The sequence below is a fragment of the Nothobranchius furzeri genome, chromosome 13 (genome assembly GCF_043380555.1).
Source record: "Nothobranchius furzeri strain GRZ-AD chromosome 13, NfurGRZ-RIMD1, whole genome shotgun sequence".
Classification (NCBI taxonomy): Eukaryota; Metazoa; Chordata; class Actinopteri; order Cyprinodontiformes; family Nothobranchiidae; genus Nothobranchius; species Nothobranchius furzeri.
In genome coordinates, this window is record NC_091753.1 from 53,377,254 (window position 1) to 53,391,927 (window position 14,674).

At 42.2% G+C, this 14,674-nt stretch overlaps 3 protein-coding genes across 3 annotated transcripts; all 3 read left to right on the forward strand.

The window, feature by feature from the left end:
• The first annotated feature begins 52 nt into the window (after window positions 1-52).
• On the forward strand, window positions 53-682 carry LOC107380018 (histone H3). Its single transcript, XM_015951012.3, has one exon. The coding sequence runs from the start codon at window positions 101-103 to the stop codon at window positions 509-511; it is 411 nt and encodes a 136-aa protein (XP_015806498.2). The 5' UTR covers window positions 53-100; the 3' UTR covers window positions 512-682.
• Window positions 683-2,126: 1,444 nt separating this feature from the next.
• On the forward strand, window positions 2,127-2,493 carry LOC129163789 (histone H4). Its single transcript, XM_054742459.2, has one exon. It carries the CDS (start codon window positions 2,182-2,184, stop codon window positions 2,491-2,493), a length of 312 nt encoding a protein of 103 aa, XP_054598434.1. The 5' UTR covers window positions 2,127-2,181.
• A 918-nt stretch (window positions 2,494-3,411) lies between these two features.
• On the forward strand, window positions 3,412-4,941 carry LOC129163788 (uncharacterized). Its single transcript, XM_054742458.2, has 4 exons — window positions 3,412-3,546; window positions 3,786-4,150; window positions 4,237-4,427; window positions 4,544-4,941. The coding sequence occupies exons 1-4, from the start codon at window positions 3,486-3,488 to the stop codon at window positions 4,563-4,565; spliced, it is 639 nt and encodes a 212-aa protein (XP_054598433.1). The 5' UTR covers window positions 3,412-3,485; the 3' UTR covers window positions 4,566-4,941.
• The last annotated feature ends 9,733 nt before the right edge of the window (window positions 4,942-14,674 follow it).

Genomic DNA, 14,674 nt, shown 5'->3' on the forward strand with positions numbered 1-14,674 from the left:
GCTGAAGTCAAGAGTAACGTCACCGTGCCGGGCTGTATAAATTCAGCGCGTCTGCGCTTCGAAGTTTATCTTACCTCATCTGGAGAGAAGATACGGAACAATGGCAAGAACTAAGCAGACTGCTCGTAAGTCAACTGGTGGCAAAGCCCCGAGGAAGCAGCTGGCCACAAAGGCGGCAAGAAAGAGCGCTCCAGCAACCGGCGGTGTGAAGAAACCACACCGTTACAGGCCCGGTACCGTGGCGCTCAGGGAAATTCGCCGTTACCAGAAATCCACCGAGCTGCTTATCCGGAAGCTGCCCTTCCAGCGCCTCGTCAGGGAAATCGCCCAGGACTTCAAGACCGACCTGCGCTTCCAGAGCTCTGCCGTCATGGCGCTGCAGGAAGCCAGCGAGGCTTACCTGGTGGGTCTGTTCGAGGACACCAACCTCTGCGCCATCCATGCAAAGCGAGTCACCATCATGCCCAAAGACATCCAGCTGGCACGCCGCATCCGCGGAGAGAGGGCTTAAACTTCTGTACCTCTAAGAAAAACAACGGCTCTTTTAAGAGCCACTCAATACTGCACCAAAGAGCTTAACCATGTGGAAAACTCATCCAGCTCTAATGACGGCAAAATAATTGGTGGAAAATAGAAAGTTACATATGATTACTCTGCAAACCAAAACTTTTATGCAATAGCATTTGATGCACATGTGTTCTCTGATGTGTGAAACTTGTTTAGCTGGTAGTAGCATCCCTGCAACACTGACATTGCAGTACAATATTGTGTGAAATACTTCATGCAATTTGAGTTGTACACTGTTCCCCACCTCCTCCTCCATATACTGCATAGTTCTGGAAATCACATCTAGTTTTGTCGTTTTTGCTGGTTACAGTAAAAGTTGATGCGTTTATCTGTAATCTAATGTAGTGATGGGGATTCCGGCTCTATTTTTAGAGAGCCGGTTATGGCATTAGATTTGTGCCAATAAGATCAAGAAGAACATATTGGAGATCAACCAAATTTTAAGACATTGAGAGAAAAACATTTGTTTCAAAAGAAGAACTTATGATCTGAATCAGATTCTTAAAATGATCAAGAAAAACACTGACGCTCAAACAAAAATTAAGAAATTGACAGAACAAAAATATTGACTAAAGGAAAAACGTGTTTCAAAAGTAACACTTATCTGAATCAACTTCTTAAAATGAGTGACAAAGTATGTTTCCTTTTTCTGTTTGCCTTTATGTGTTTTTGTTATCAATTTCCTTAGTTTCGTTCTCGCTGCTCTCACCCAATTTAGTGCTTTCCAGTGTGCAATGGAGGCTCTAACTAAACCAGTGCCTATATTTAAATTATAGGCTCAATCAGAATGCTTTTTGTCATAATTCCTGTCTTGATCTCATGATTTCACACACCAACTGAATCTTCTTATTTCTTTGTAATAAGAAAATGACATTAACAACATGGTTTAATTTGATTGGTTGGTTCACAAATTAGAATAGAACTAAGTTGAGGAGGTTTTGCCTGAACTGGACACTGTAGTGATATCTACTTGAGTATTTTCTTTTGAGTACCTTGACCCTTTAACATAAACAGCAGATAAAATGAGACTGCCAGAATCAGGGTTTGTTTACATATTGTGCTGTGTACTGTCCTTCAGCTGAGTTAATCAACTTTAACTTTAAAGTAAAATCAATATTTCTTTGACACTCTCTCGACCAAGCCTGTGATATGTCTTCAGACTCAGAGTGGTCAAGCTATTCTCTAGTTTTGTCTTCGAGGAGAACCAGCAATGTTCCTGGAGAACGAGATCTGTGAATAGAATAGAAACAACCTTTATTGTCCCTCAGTGGAAATTCACTTGAAACAAGGTTAACAGGGGGAAATAACGGCTGTTTATTAGATAAATAAACATGTAAAAAAAACATGCCACATTTTTCATAAAATATGCCGCATTTAGAAAAATGCGTAGTGAACTATTTAAAATATTTACGTGGGGTTTTGTTTAATCTTAGTGCAGTATAAACCTTTTCCTGACACCGCTAGATGGCGGTAAAAGAAAAATCTCTACCAGAGGAAGTCCCAGAAGAAGGCAGCAGCCCGTTTTCTAACACGTCCTCGGTTGTGGCATAAAATGCCTTCACGCCACCTCACCACATCATTTCAATTGCTTAAGTTTGTCTTCAACTGTACAACATGTCAGGAAGAGGAAAGGGAGGGAAAGGTCTCGGAAAAGGAGGTGCCAAGCGTCACCGTAAGGTGCTCCGTGATAACATCCAGGGAATCACCAAGCCCGCCATTCGCCGCCTGGCTCGCCGCGGTGGAGTGAAGCGTATCTCCGGTCTGATCTACGAGGAGACCCGTGGTGTGTTGAAGGTGTTTCTGGAGAACGTGATTCGTGACGCAGTCACCTACACCGAGCATGCTAAGAGGAAGACCGTAACAGCCATGGACGTGGTGTACGCTCTGAAGCGGCAGGGTCGCACTCTGTACGGTTTCGGCGGTTAAGTTCTACTATTGCTCAACGGAAAACGGTCCTTTTAAGGGCCACACACACTGCTTAATGAGCAACTATCCACACGACTCAATAATGGGTTTAAGTTTAAATACGAATTATACACGTCACTTAACACCATCTAGGCTTAGTACAGCTTTTTATCACATTTAGGAACTCTGCATTTTTATTAGCCTGGTGAGGGAAGATTTACTCACAATGGAGCTCTCGATCAAACTTGGCATAGCAAGAATTTGACTAGGCTAGCACTGTTTACAGTGTTCTAGTGATGGGAATTCCGCCTCTTTTATGGAGCCAGATCTTCCGGCCCAGCTCACCAAAAAGAGCCAGCTCTCTCGGCTCCCAAGTGGCTCCTCAGATTTTCTGTTGTGTAGAGTACATTTTATAACCAACATAATGCAAAACCATATAAAATATCAAATATTTATCATTTCTATAGATTTAATAACTGAACACTTTCCGACTGCTGGCACTCATTTTCTCAGTTGTTGCACTCTCCTCCCTCTCACTCGTCTTTTTCCTCCTCCTCATTCCCTCTTGTCTCCTTCCACCTGCATGTTTTATGTATTTAGCAGATGCTTTTGTTTAAAGCGACTTACAAGCATGTGTTCCGCTGTGTGTCTGACTGATTCACCCTCTTCCCTGCCCCTACTGCTCTGTGTATGGACAGTCTGGACACGCAGTTACACACGCCTGTAGCGTTCATCAAGCAAGAGGGGAGGGGACGGCTCCCAATGACGAGCCGGTGGCTGTGTCCGAATCCAGGGGTAGGATGCTTGTGAGTACGGGTCCCCGCCGGTCTAGCAAGACCGGGTCCTTGCTAGACCGCTAAAACCGGAAGTCAGCGGCTCTGAATTCGGACAGTACTAGCCTCGTTTTTATTCCCGCCCCCAGGTCCAGTTGCTTAGCTACCGTGACAGCGGCAAACAAGCTGGGAAAATGGATCCAGAAATCTGTTGTCTTTTCCTGTCATACGTATTAGGTAATGACCTGCTTAATCTCCGTCGCCGACGTTATTTTTAAGGCTGAGAAGCAGTCATATCCAGGTATTTATGTTTTAAGCAATTGAAAGACCTGTGGCTAAAAGTACAAATTACTATAGAACATACTAACAAGTAGATAAATAATATTGCCCAAATAAATCTTAATTACTAATAAAAATTGATTTGATCTTCATGCTTCTTTGTGTGCATAAAGTTTGTATTCTGCATAAAATAGCATTGAGATATTAATGTTCATTGTCCTTTTCATCTTAAGCCTAATGCCTGTGTCTCTTTTTAAAAAGCATTCATTCAAACATTGTCACAGGCAGTTTGTGACCATCAGGGCCGCTTTATTGACACCTATGTGGGCTGGCCTGGGTCGGTCCATGATTCCAGGGCGCTCTGCCATAGCCCACTGTACAAGCAGTCAGCCTATCCTCCTCCAGGACACTTCATCCTCGCAGATGGAGGGTACCCCTGCCTCCAACATCCACTCCCCCTCATCACCCCCTACAAACGGGTGGTTCCAGGTGTGGGAGCCCAGCGCTTCAACAGCCGTCATTCCAGGGCACGCTGCATCATAGAGTGTGCTTATGGAATGAAGAAGACCAGGTTCAGGTCAATCTTCCTGAAAGCGCTGGAGGTGCACCACACCTTTGTACCTCATGTAAGTTAACACACAGTGGAAAGAAATGTTGGATGTATTCTTTGATTTACAATTAAATATGTAATTATGTTTTGTCTGTATTCCAGGTCATCACAGCATGCACCATTCTGCACAACATCTGCCTCAGTGCTGGTGACATTGTGCCGCAGGAGGATGAACCTGAGGATGATGTTGCAGAAGATGAGGGGGAGGCTGGCTTGCACTGTGGTGGGACCAACTTGTTGCTGAGGTGGCTGCTCTGGAGGAGGTACCACCAGACCACGATTACTGTTAGCAGGCAAGTAATTTATGTAGGGATCTATGATTTATAAAAGCATTGTCTTTTGATCTGCTAGTTACACGTATTATATTAATAAATCCATATATCTCCTTTTGCATATATCTGAATGTTAGTGATGTGACAGCCGTTGATTGAGCCAGCCCAGCAAACCCTTTGGATGGACGATGCAGTGGACAGTGAGACGATGCATCCAGAAGCACCCTCTGCAGACCTCCCTGTGTGATGTTCCACTCTCCAACCAGAAAAGTCCAGGCACTGGTCTCGGTTCCAGCACTCCATCCCATCTCAGGGATCCATGTGCTACAGATTTATCACCACCAAAGACCTCCTGTTTACCAAATTCAAATAAACGGTCCAGGAAATGTCACTCAGGTTAATCCTGCTTTAAATGCACATACTTGTTATATTGTTATCTTCAAATGATTTCTATGTATTACTGTTTCCCCTCACCATTAATATATCCTGTTGTTACGTAAAAAAAATCTGAATAATAATAAAACCGTTAAAATGATCCGAAAGGAGTTATCAATTAATAGACATTGTATTACATTTAATCAAATGTCAAATACATTCCAAAACAAAACATTTTATTACATTCCAAAAAATATAGAATTTAATAACATTCCAAAAAATATAGAATTTAATAACATTCCAAAGAATATGGAATTTAATAACAAATATCTCGAATCCGAACAAAAACTAATTTAAATTAAACTATTTCTCCACCATTCTCTCAGGGCTAGAAATCTTTCCATCATCCTTTCTCTCCTCTCCTCCGCTTCCCTCTGCTGTCTGATGTCCTCCCTGATGATGTCAAGGAGTTCATCATCCCTGCTGCTCTTTCTTTTTCGTCCTGATGTTGTCGGCTGACTCTCACCACTCTCTCTCTCATCTGTGTCCCCCACTGCTGCTCTTGGCCCTGGTGTGTCCTCAGGGATGGAGGCAATCAGAACCGGAGGACTAGTGGAAGGCCTCTGTCCCAACACCTCATCCATGAGACCAAACCAGGGCCAGTTTTCAGCAGTGGGCTTTCCGCTGACTCCCTCTCCCGACCCTGCATACTTGCAGTCCTACAGACAAAGGAAATTGGAGTTACAAGGCTTTATTGTCATTTAACAACAGAGACCACTGTGGGCATAATGGAATTACAGATGCTCCCCAAAGGTACAGGTTCTGGGAGAGTAAGGGAATAGAGAGGAATAGAAGAACGAAGTCAAGATTATAGATCATAGCTGATACAACATGCAATAAACAATATTTTAATTTATCAACATGGGAGATGGATATTGTCATCTGTACCACACGTGTGCATACTTTGTACTTCATTTTTAGGTTGTCCCATTTTTTTTTTGGCCTGCAAAGGGGTGATTTTCCCCTGCAGGCCCATCTTCTCCAGGATCATCCTAAATAGATGATGAGGATAACAATAGCAGAATGGAAACATGTCAACTTCATTAATAAAATAATGGTGAACTGTACCTTTCACAGCAGAACATGGATGGAAATACTATGCTCATATAATGTGTAATGGATTTACTCCTGTACCTCCATGCCACCGTGGCAGAATTCTTAGCACCAGTGAAGAGGGCATCGTTTTGCCCTCTCAATTTGATGAGGGTGGTGGTTTGTTCTGGTGTCCCTGGCACAAAAGATATTTATATATTAGCGATGAGACAGTCAAGCTAGTTCACGGTGAGTTTCTTTTCCACCTAAAATGAAATTAAAACAAAGAATCAGTAATGTGGTTTCTTACAAATTAACTGGAATAAACATACAAATTAGTTTTCGTTAGTTTTGGCGTTCATTACATGATCTAATAACATGCAAGCTCTTTTACGGTGAGATTCTTCCTATTAAACATTCAAGCAAGGTTACAGTGGGGTGTTAACCTAACAACTGATGAGAAGCGTTATTCGCTAAATAAACACACACAAACGAGAATTATGACGGGACCACCATACAAGCTCGTTCTCGCTGATTTCTGCTTGAAATGTACTTTATACAAATGACAATTGTCTATAAACAGAACCGCTTTCAGCTTAGTTTTCTGCCGCTATTGTATTTTTTAACAGGATTGCCAGCTGGGATTAAGCTACGGTGGGGAATGTTTTAGCCTTAAATTACATGAAATGTACAATTTGCGGTATTAGATCTTATATACAAAATAAACCACTAATGGCCAAACACGTATTTTATGTTTTTGACCGCTATTTTATTTAATAACTTACATTTGAAGCTGTACTGCTCTCCTGCTCCGTCCGCCATTGTTGAGAGTGTCGCGACCAGCGGCCGGCGTGCAAAGCATGCTGGGATACCCTTGCTCCTGTGAGGATCCATCAGACCCATCCTCGAAATGTGGGTGGAGCGAGGACGCGTTTGAGGACGCGAGAATGAGGATACTTGGAATTCGGACAGTACTCGTCGCCGCGCTGTGACGTAATCGACCTCAAAATGCACACTCACAAGCATCCTACCCCTGGATTCGGACACAGCCGGTGTCTGTACAAGATCTGCTCGGGTGCAAAATTGGCTCGGGGTCCGTCGACTGCCGATGACTTCAAAGTAGTTGATTGGTTGAACATGAACCTTGCGGAATTACGTAATCACGTTACGTTGTTATCACGTTACGTTGGTCCAGGCAAATCTTTGTGCTGGAAAGATGGACAACTTTTACAAAGAAATTCATCATTACCCCTTTGAAAATGCACTTTTAGCATAGAGCTGCATGTATATTAAGGCTGAACGATTAACTGCATGCGCAATTAAATTGCGATGTGACAAAAGGAGATTTTCTAATAGCAAAGGCTGCAATTTGGCAGCAAGTGGTTAGCGCAATGCTAATATACATAGAAAAACCCATAGGAATGCTAATGCTAATATCGCCGATTACATTATTACAAATTATGAATAAGAAACGTGCCAAATGATTACATTTGGAGTCTAATAGAAAGTAAAACTACCATCAATCAAATAAGTACAGACAGGTATTTTAGTAAAGCCAGAAAACTTTTAACTCCAGAGTTTTGGCTAGCAGCTATGAGCGTAACTGAACTACGCATGGACAAGACGTCAAAAACTAAACACAAAATACTTCAATAAACGGGACACACTTCTTTCCTGCAAATTCAGTTTCACAGGTTTTGCTAATACCTATGATTCTTCAAGGGATGTGCTCAAAGAGGAGTTCAACATTATGAATAAAATATAGTGTTTTATTTTACAAATACCATTATAAACACAAACTTACGTCTTAAGAAACATTATTTTAATAACGAAACTGCTAAATTATTTCCAACAGTATAGATTTGTAGTGTATTTTGTCCGAGTGGGTTTGCCGTACTTTGACATCATCGGCAGTCGAAGGACCCCAAGCCGATTTTGCACCCGAGCAGATCCTGTACCGACACCGGCTCCCGTTGTCTTAGAGCCGGTTCGTTCGCGACCGACACATCACTACAGTGTTCAACTACCTTCTGTCAAGGGCTGATATCCGTGATTTACTGTTTTTTCTGTTGAAACACACCTGCTTTTAATCAGGGGTGATTTACTTGCTTCTACAGAGCCAGACAGCTGCTGAACTGGTCAATCAAGTGTGCTGGATTAGAGAAACTACTAACTGGATACCTGCCCTTGGGGAAGAGGGCTGGGATCACAAGGACACAAAAGTAGGTACAAAGCAGCTGCTTCTACACATCAGCTCTGAGACTGGTCTCTGCTGAATCCTGGGGTCTGAATGTGAAAGGAAATATAACCTTAAAAACCTGACAAATATAAATATTCGCGATCGTTTAGGAGAAATGATCACAATTGAATGGATATTTTAAACAAGCTTTTAGTGTGAAGATGTGCCTAAAGTTCTCTCTTAACACCTGATTTTAATCATTGGATGACTCAAGAGAGACCAGGCAGTTTTAGCTTGTTTTAGGCACCCTATAGTGTCTGTGTAGTAGATCCAAAGCTAAAACCTATGCCCTTGCTGTCTGTTTACTGTTTGGAATAAGGAAACAAAACGGGAAAATGTGACTTTTAAAATAAACCAGAGACAATAAAACATGTTTATTTTAAGACACAGGATAAGGAAAAGTACACTGTTCACACATTGCAATTAAGAGAACGCAGCAGCGAGATGAGCTTGTTTCCTTCCAGATCAAAACCTTCACAAAGATTTACTGAGGCGAAAAATTAGAATGTCTTAAAAAATCTCAAACACAATAAATGCCTCAAGTGTTGAGCAGTGTTGGAGGTAAACAACGCTGACTATCGTTATAAATGCTGACAAGTAATTCTAGGCTGGGTAATGGTCCAGCTCATCACTAAGGGAATACAAATAGAAAAAAGAGGAAGTAGTGAAAGTAGATCGTCTTACTGAAGAAAATGCTGTCCGTCATTACACAAATGTACAACTAGTCAACTTCAACGAGTCTCCAACCACGATTCTCGGAGGCTCCTTTCAGTACGTTTAAGTGGTCTTATTCAGTTATTTATTAGCTGTTGTAAAACTTCGTTCATTTCTGCCACCAACTGGGAAAGAGTATGGATTAAGACTCTAAAATCTCAGAAGGGACAAAAAGCTCCGGTGCGCCTGTTTGAGGATGCAGAAGTTGGCCGGAGGAAAAGGTAGATCAAATGGCAGGATGTAGTTTTATTTCCTGATATTTGGACATCTTGGCTGTGATTGGCTAACAGCAACACAACTCTACCACTGACTCTGTGTGCTTTGCAACTCTGATGTTTTATCTCTACAAATAACACAAGCCTGGAGGAGTTTTGCTTTGTTGTGGAATTGTTGATGTTAACAGCTTCTAGCAGAGGCATTCTCTGCTGTTTCCTGGACGCTAAACCGACCACAGCCTTCCCCATCGTGAAGAGTTTCCTGCTCCTCTGCCCTACTGGTTGAAAATGGAATTACAACTGTCATAAACAGCCCTGTAACAACCTGCTGTAGATAATGCTAACAACAAGCTAATGCTAACATGAGCCAAGTTTTACTAAAAAGCCACAAATTAAAAAGATTCACACTGTTGGCCAAAAATAATATTTACAAATCCAGTAGCAACAAAGCCAGGTCACCATCAGCCAGTGATTTCATTGCCTCCTTCAGCTTTCACAAATGACTGTAGGTTGTGTTGATTTTTACTCTGGTTTTAGCTTTCCCTTCACCTTCCAGGCTCCACCATAAGGCCAAAATAAAAGCAAACTTGTGTTTTCTTCTTGTGTTTTTTAGTGATGGTTAGCAAACTGAAAAAGCTAATTGTTTGCCTTTTGTTAGCTACCAGCACAGAAAAGCCCCTCCCAACGATGCCTGCCTACCCGTTCCACAAAACCGTTTAAAGAGGTGGTTGACATTTTAAAATATTTGTTCTGATCATAATCAGTCATTTTGAGTTTTTCATGCAGGCTGATCATGAACATAGTCTCCTACACCTATCTCCTGCATTAGCTTCTGATAGAAAATAGACAGTGAAACTCTAGAATTAGAAAATAATCACATATCAACGTCACACTATGAATTAACATTCTTGGACTCACTGATCTCGACTCATGACAGATAAGGCTGTTGTCTTAACATTCGGTAATTAGCAGTGGATGTCTCGGCTAGTTTAAGCTAACCATTTGCATTCGAAACTTCACAGCAGAACTCCTTATGGCTTGTCTTGTTTGTGGAGACAAAATAATCCATGTTGCAAGTCAGTGGCAGAGTCGCGTTGCTGTTATCCAGTCCGGGGCGAGATGTCCAAATATCAGGAAATGAGACTCCAAAATTCAGTTGAAGCTACGCTGTGATGTCACGGACTTGGTCTGCTGAGACAGGGGTTTGTGGGGGGTTTTGTGCCCTGAGTACTGCCTGCAAGGCATTCATTTTTTAGTTATTTTTTTCCCCAGAACTGCGCTGCTCTGGGCGGCTGCATGTTGGAGTAGCTCTGTTGACTTTATGTAAGTTTAGCCTTTTCTTGGGCATTTTTTCTTCTAGTTTCTCAAGAAAAATGGTATTTTTTGGACACTTTAACTTTCTGTTTCTGGTGCTGTGAAGCTTGGAGGATTTTTACTGCTATTTTTTTTAGCTTTTTTCACTTTTTGAGCATTTGTCATGATGTGTATCAATGGCAACAAGCAGTTTACAATTAGGAGCAACTGATTAACATCGGAAAGGCTGAAATAATACCTCAACTGAAGCCACAAATCCCAAATGAGCTAAAACGCAAGAAGCATGGGTGTAGACCGGGAGCAAAACGGAGACAGAGAAAGAGGAAATTCAAACCATCTCTTCCATCGATCATAATGGGGAACGTGAGATCACTGGCCAACAAGATGGAGGAACTCCAAGCCCTTTCAAGGACTCAGCCAGAGTTTCAGCAGTTTCGGAACCGCTGGAGGAGATAATGCAAAGAAGGATTCTCCAGAGAATCAAGAAAATGATGGACAACCCTGAGCATTCTCTTCACAAGACTCTCCGACAACAGAAGAGTGTCTTCAGTCAGAGGCTTCTTAGGCTTCTTCAGTTTTGCTGCAACACTGACCGCTACTGGAGATCCTTCCTGCCAACAGCCACTGTAATATACTATAACTCTTTGATGACTTGATTATTATTATTATTATTCTGAGCTACTACAGCAATTAATTTCCCTCTGGGATTAAAAAAGTATTTTTGAATTGAATTGAATTGAATTCCTTCTAGAGACCATTGCAAATGTCTGTTTGTGGTCAGCAGAGGGCAGCAGAGTGCATCTGAAGTTGGTAAACTGTCTACCAACACAACTGTTGAACCACATTTTTTAATTAATCGGTTTAAGTGTTGAAAACTGCTTAGAGTTGCTTTAACACTTGAGGAATTTATTGTGTTTGTGATTTCTAAGCCTTTCAAAAATTGCCATCTCAGTATATTTTTGAAGTTTTTTGATCTAGAAGAAAATGAGCTCATCTTGCTGCTGCATTCGCTCTTAATTGCACCAGTTAAGAGCGTCATCAATCTGTCTAAATCAGAATTTGCTTTCTGCTTTCTTGTAAAATCACATAAAACTGTCTTGTAACTCTAATTCATCTGTTAATGGTAAATCTGCCAAGTGACAATCTCTGATTAAACAATCAGTATGAATGATGAGCAAGTAATTTCTTAGCTACACCGGACAAGCTTGAGAGCGGCATTGGACTCACTTCAACCGCTCCTAAAGGGCCAATATTCAACTCTGCCTTATCAGCAGACATGGAAGCCCGCCAGCCACCTTGCAGATAGATTTTTTTCATTGCTAAGAAAAAATGGATATTGAATCTGTATGTAATGCTGTGACTATGCAGTGATGTGTTTAAGTGTGTGTGAAAGTACGCTGACCACCAAGCTGATTGTTTTAAGGTGTTTTACATTTACACATCAAAAAGCGTCCAAAGCTGCAGCAAAGGGATTATGGGAGACTTATGGGGGGCATTGAGAAACTGGCCCTGTTCCTGCGTGCCATTTATCACCACACTCAGCTGGTTTTTAGACATCTCAGATGAGTTTAGAGCCAGCAAAGAGGGAGCGTGGCGCATCACGGAAAACATAAAGGAAGTGAAAGCTGTCGTTTGTCTAAAGGAAGATCTTTAATTAGTCACTGCTCAGCAGCACAGAAAACAACACCCCGGAGGGTCATCGCCGCTGCCGGAAAAATGATTGGCTGCTCTCTGCCCTCCGCCGAGGACATTCACAGATTACACTCCCTAAATAAAGCTCTCAGCATCTTTACAGATCCATCGCAGCCTGGCCGTTTTGGTATGTGTTTCAGGGCAATAACAGCAGAGACTGACTGAAACATGCCATGACCACCTCTGCTCTAAACACAGCTACATTTTAGACACGTTAAAGGTCTAATTCACTTTATTTTTCTACAAATCTGCAGTTGTCTCTAATATGAATGATGTCCTTGTGAGTCGTTTTCTGTGGAATAAAAGCTCCAGTGCTCCTGTTTCAGGGAGTTAAAGTTTGTGGGAGGAGTAGAGGGGACTACAGGATTTTGATCCTTAGTCAAAAATGCTCCTGATATGCAAACATCTCATCTCCAATGGAAATGTGACTCTTCCACTGTTGTAGTTTGCTCTTCCTTCTTGTTTTATCTCCACAAATAACACAAGCCTGAACATGTTCCACCATGTTGTAGAGTTGATAATGGTTAGCTTATGCTAGCCAAGAAGCGCTCTTCTCTCTCCTGACCTCAACATCTATTGACCCTTTGCACGTGACGTCACGCCCAGGGGCGGATTTCGGACTGAAGACGATCTGGGGCTTAACACGCGTGCACACACACACACACACACACACACCCACACACATAAAACGCACTAGTCTTTTCATAAAACATTCGGGGCTTGAGCTCAAGTAGCCGGGCCTAACACCACCCCTGGTCACGCCACTCATGTGACCGCCACCTTCGCCATGATGGACGGCAAAAAGACCGTTTACACCCGTAGAAACTCCAGTGAAGGTAGTCAAAACAAGCCAGTTTGTTGCCTTTTATCGCTTTTATTTAGTTGAATTGACAGTAAAATGGTTTTAGCTTGCTGCGTGGTTGGCTGCACTAACAGACAAGGACGTAAACTCAACTCGTTTATTCTTTTTAATAACTTTGATGGAGGCTGAGGATGGAGATGAACTGCAGCGATCAATCAATCAAGCGGACTAGCAGCCCTCAGATTTGCAGCGAACACGTTTTTACCGGGTAAGATTAACGTTTATTTATTTCACGAGGAAGACAGGGACAGGGATAAATGTGATGTGTTTATACTAGTTATTGATAATCCTGATGGACGAGTATTTCACCACGGAGGCTGCGCCTCGTCCACTGTAGTGTAAAGTGAAATAATTATTAACAATATTAAAGCTTCGATGTATGACTGTGTGTTAAAATTACATGATTTATTTATTTATATGAGTGTCGGCGTTCAGAGATCTTCTCATTCCGGTGTGAGAGCAGCAGCTGAACCCGGTAACACCACCAGCAACAGAAGCTGGTAGGGATCCGGACTTTTTAACAATCAGCTTTGGTGTAAAGTGAAATGCTGTTTATACAACATAATGTTATAAATCCAGCGGGGTGAATTTAGGCAAAGTCAGCAACATGTTTACATTGGTGAACAGCTGCAGAGAGAACGTAAGCTAACGTTGGTAAGCTAGTTAGCATACCGCTCTCTATGAGCCCCCGCTAGATGCGCTACTTCTTCTGATAACTGAACTGGGCATGAACTAGATGAAGGAATGCTGGAGGAGTTTTGTTTTTGTTGTGATAGCAAAAACAATTTCAGGCTCTACTTTCCCCTTTGTTTAGTACTCGTGTCGCTCACTGTTTACATGCTTTTGCCGTCCAGCATGGTGGACCCACGTGATTAGGTGATGTCGATGCAAAGGATCAATACAGCCTTCTGCAGTCTCAAGCCAAGGTGGGAAGGGCAATGAATGTTAATTTTCTCTGTGATGTATGAGAGGCCGACCGTTTTCCCCACCTGTTTCTTTTCTGCAACTAATGCAGACAGTGGAGGTTGAAGAAATATTTTCACGCTTGGAGTGACCAATCGTATTTTAAAAAGAAAATATATTATGTGTAACATATCCTGTAATAGAAAGTGTTAGTGTCTCGAGTATTCCTCTTCATGGAGAAATCTTTAATAAGATAGTGACAGTTTTGAATCCAGTTTTTGACGCCAGATTGGTACAACTTCGTCCCGCCCCGATTTGGTTTATTGTGCACCTGACACTGACCCTTCTCTCTGTAGGTGGTTGACCCACGTGAAGTTGGCTTCCATAATTGGCCACCAGGTTTTCAAAGAAATGATCATCTTCCCGGCCTGGCTCCAGAATAGGATCTCCAGTGTGTCCCTGCTCTAGGTAAGGAAGCCAGCTTTCTGTAGCCTTTCTTCATCTCAGCTCTCTCCAGTTGGGAGTGAATCTTTGCCTCCAGCAGAGACGTATCGCGGTGTCTTAATGACAAGTGCTGCAATGATCAAGAGAGATGGACCAAAGGATTAAACCTTTGTCCAGTGATGAGGACACTTGGTCCAAAGAAGGAGCTTAGCTGAGTGGCAAAGCTCTCGACCTTTATTTGATCAGAGTTTAAATCGTGCCTATAAAAATGAGATCCAGCACACAAGCAGCTGAAATGAGAACTGATTAGGATCAGAAATCCTCTGTCTGGTTCCACTGGGATGAGACTAAATTGCAGAACTGGTTGGAGGGATTACATACCTCCTCTGGCCTAGTAATGTCTCGGGATTCCCCAGGA

Excerpts from the sequence above, each read along its gene's own strand:
- LOC129163788 (XM_054742458.2), top strand. The coding sequence starts at position 3,486 with ATGACCTGCTTAATCTCCGTCGCCGACGTTATTTTTAAGGCTGAGAAG. Across the intron at positions 3,547-3,785 it reads TGAGAAGCAGTCATATCCAG|CATTCATTCAAACATTGTCA; the intron begins GTATTTATGTTT and ends CTTTTTAAAAAG. Across the intron at positions 4,428-4,543 it reads ACCACGATTACTGTTAGCAG|TGATGTGACAGCCGTTGATT; the intron begins GCAAGTAATTTA and ends TCTGAATGTTAG.
- LOC129163789 (XM_054742459.2), top strand. The coding sequence starts at position 2,182 with ATGTCAGGAAGAGGAAAGGGAGGGAAAGGTCTCGGAAAAGGAGGTGCC.
- LOC107380018 (XM_015951012.3), top strand. The coding sequence starts at position 101 with ATGGCAAGAACTAAGCAGACTGCTCGTAAGTCAACTGGTGGCAAAGCC.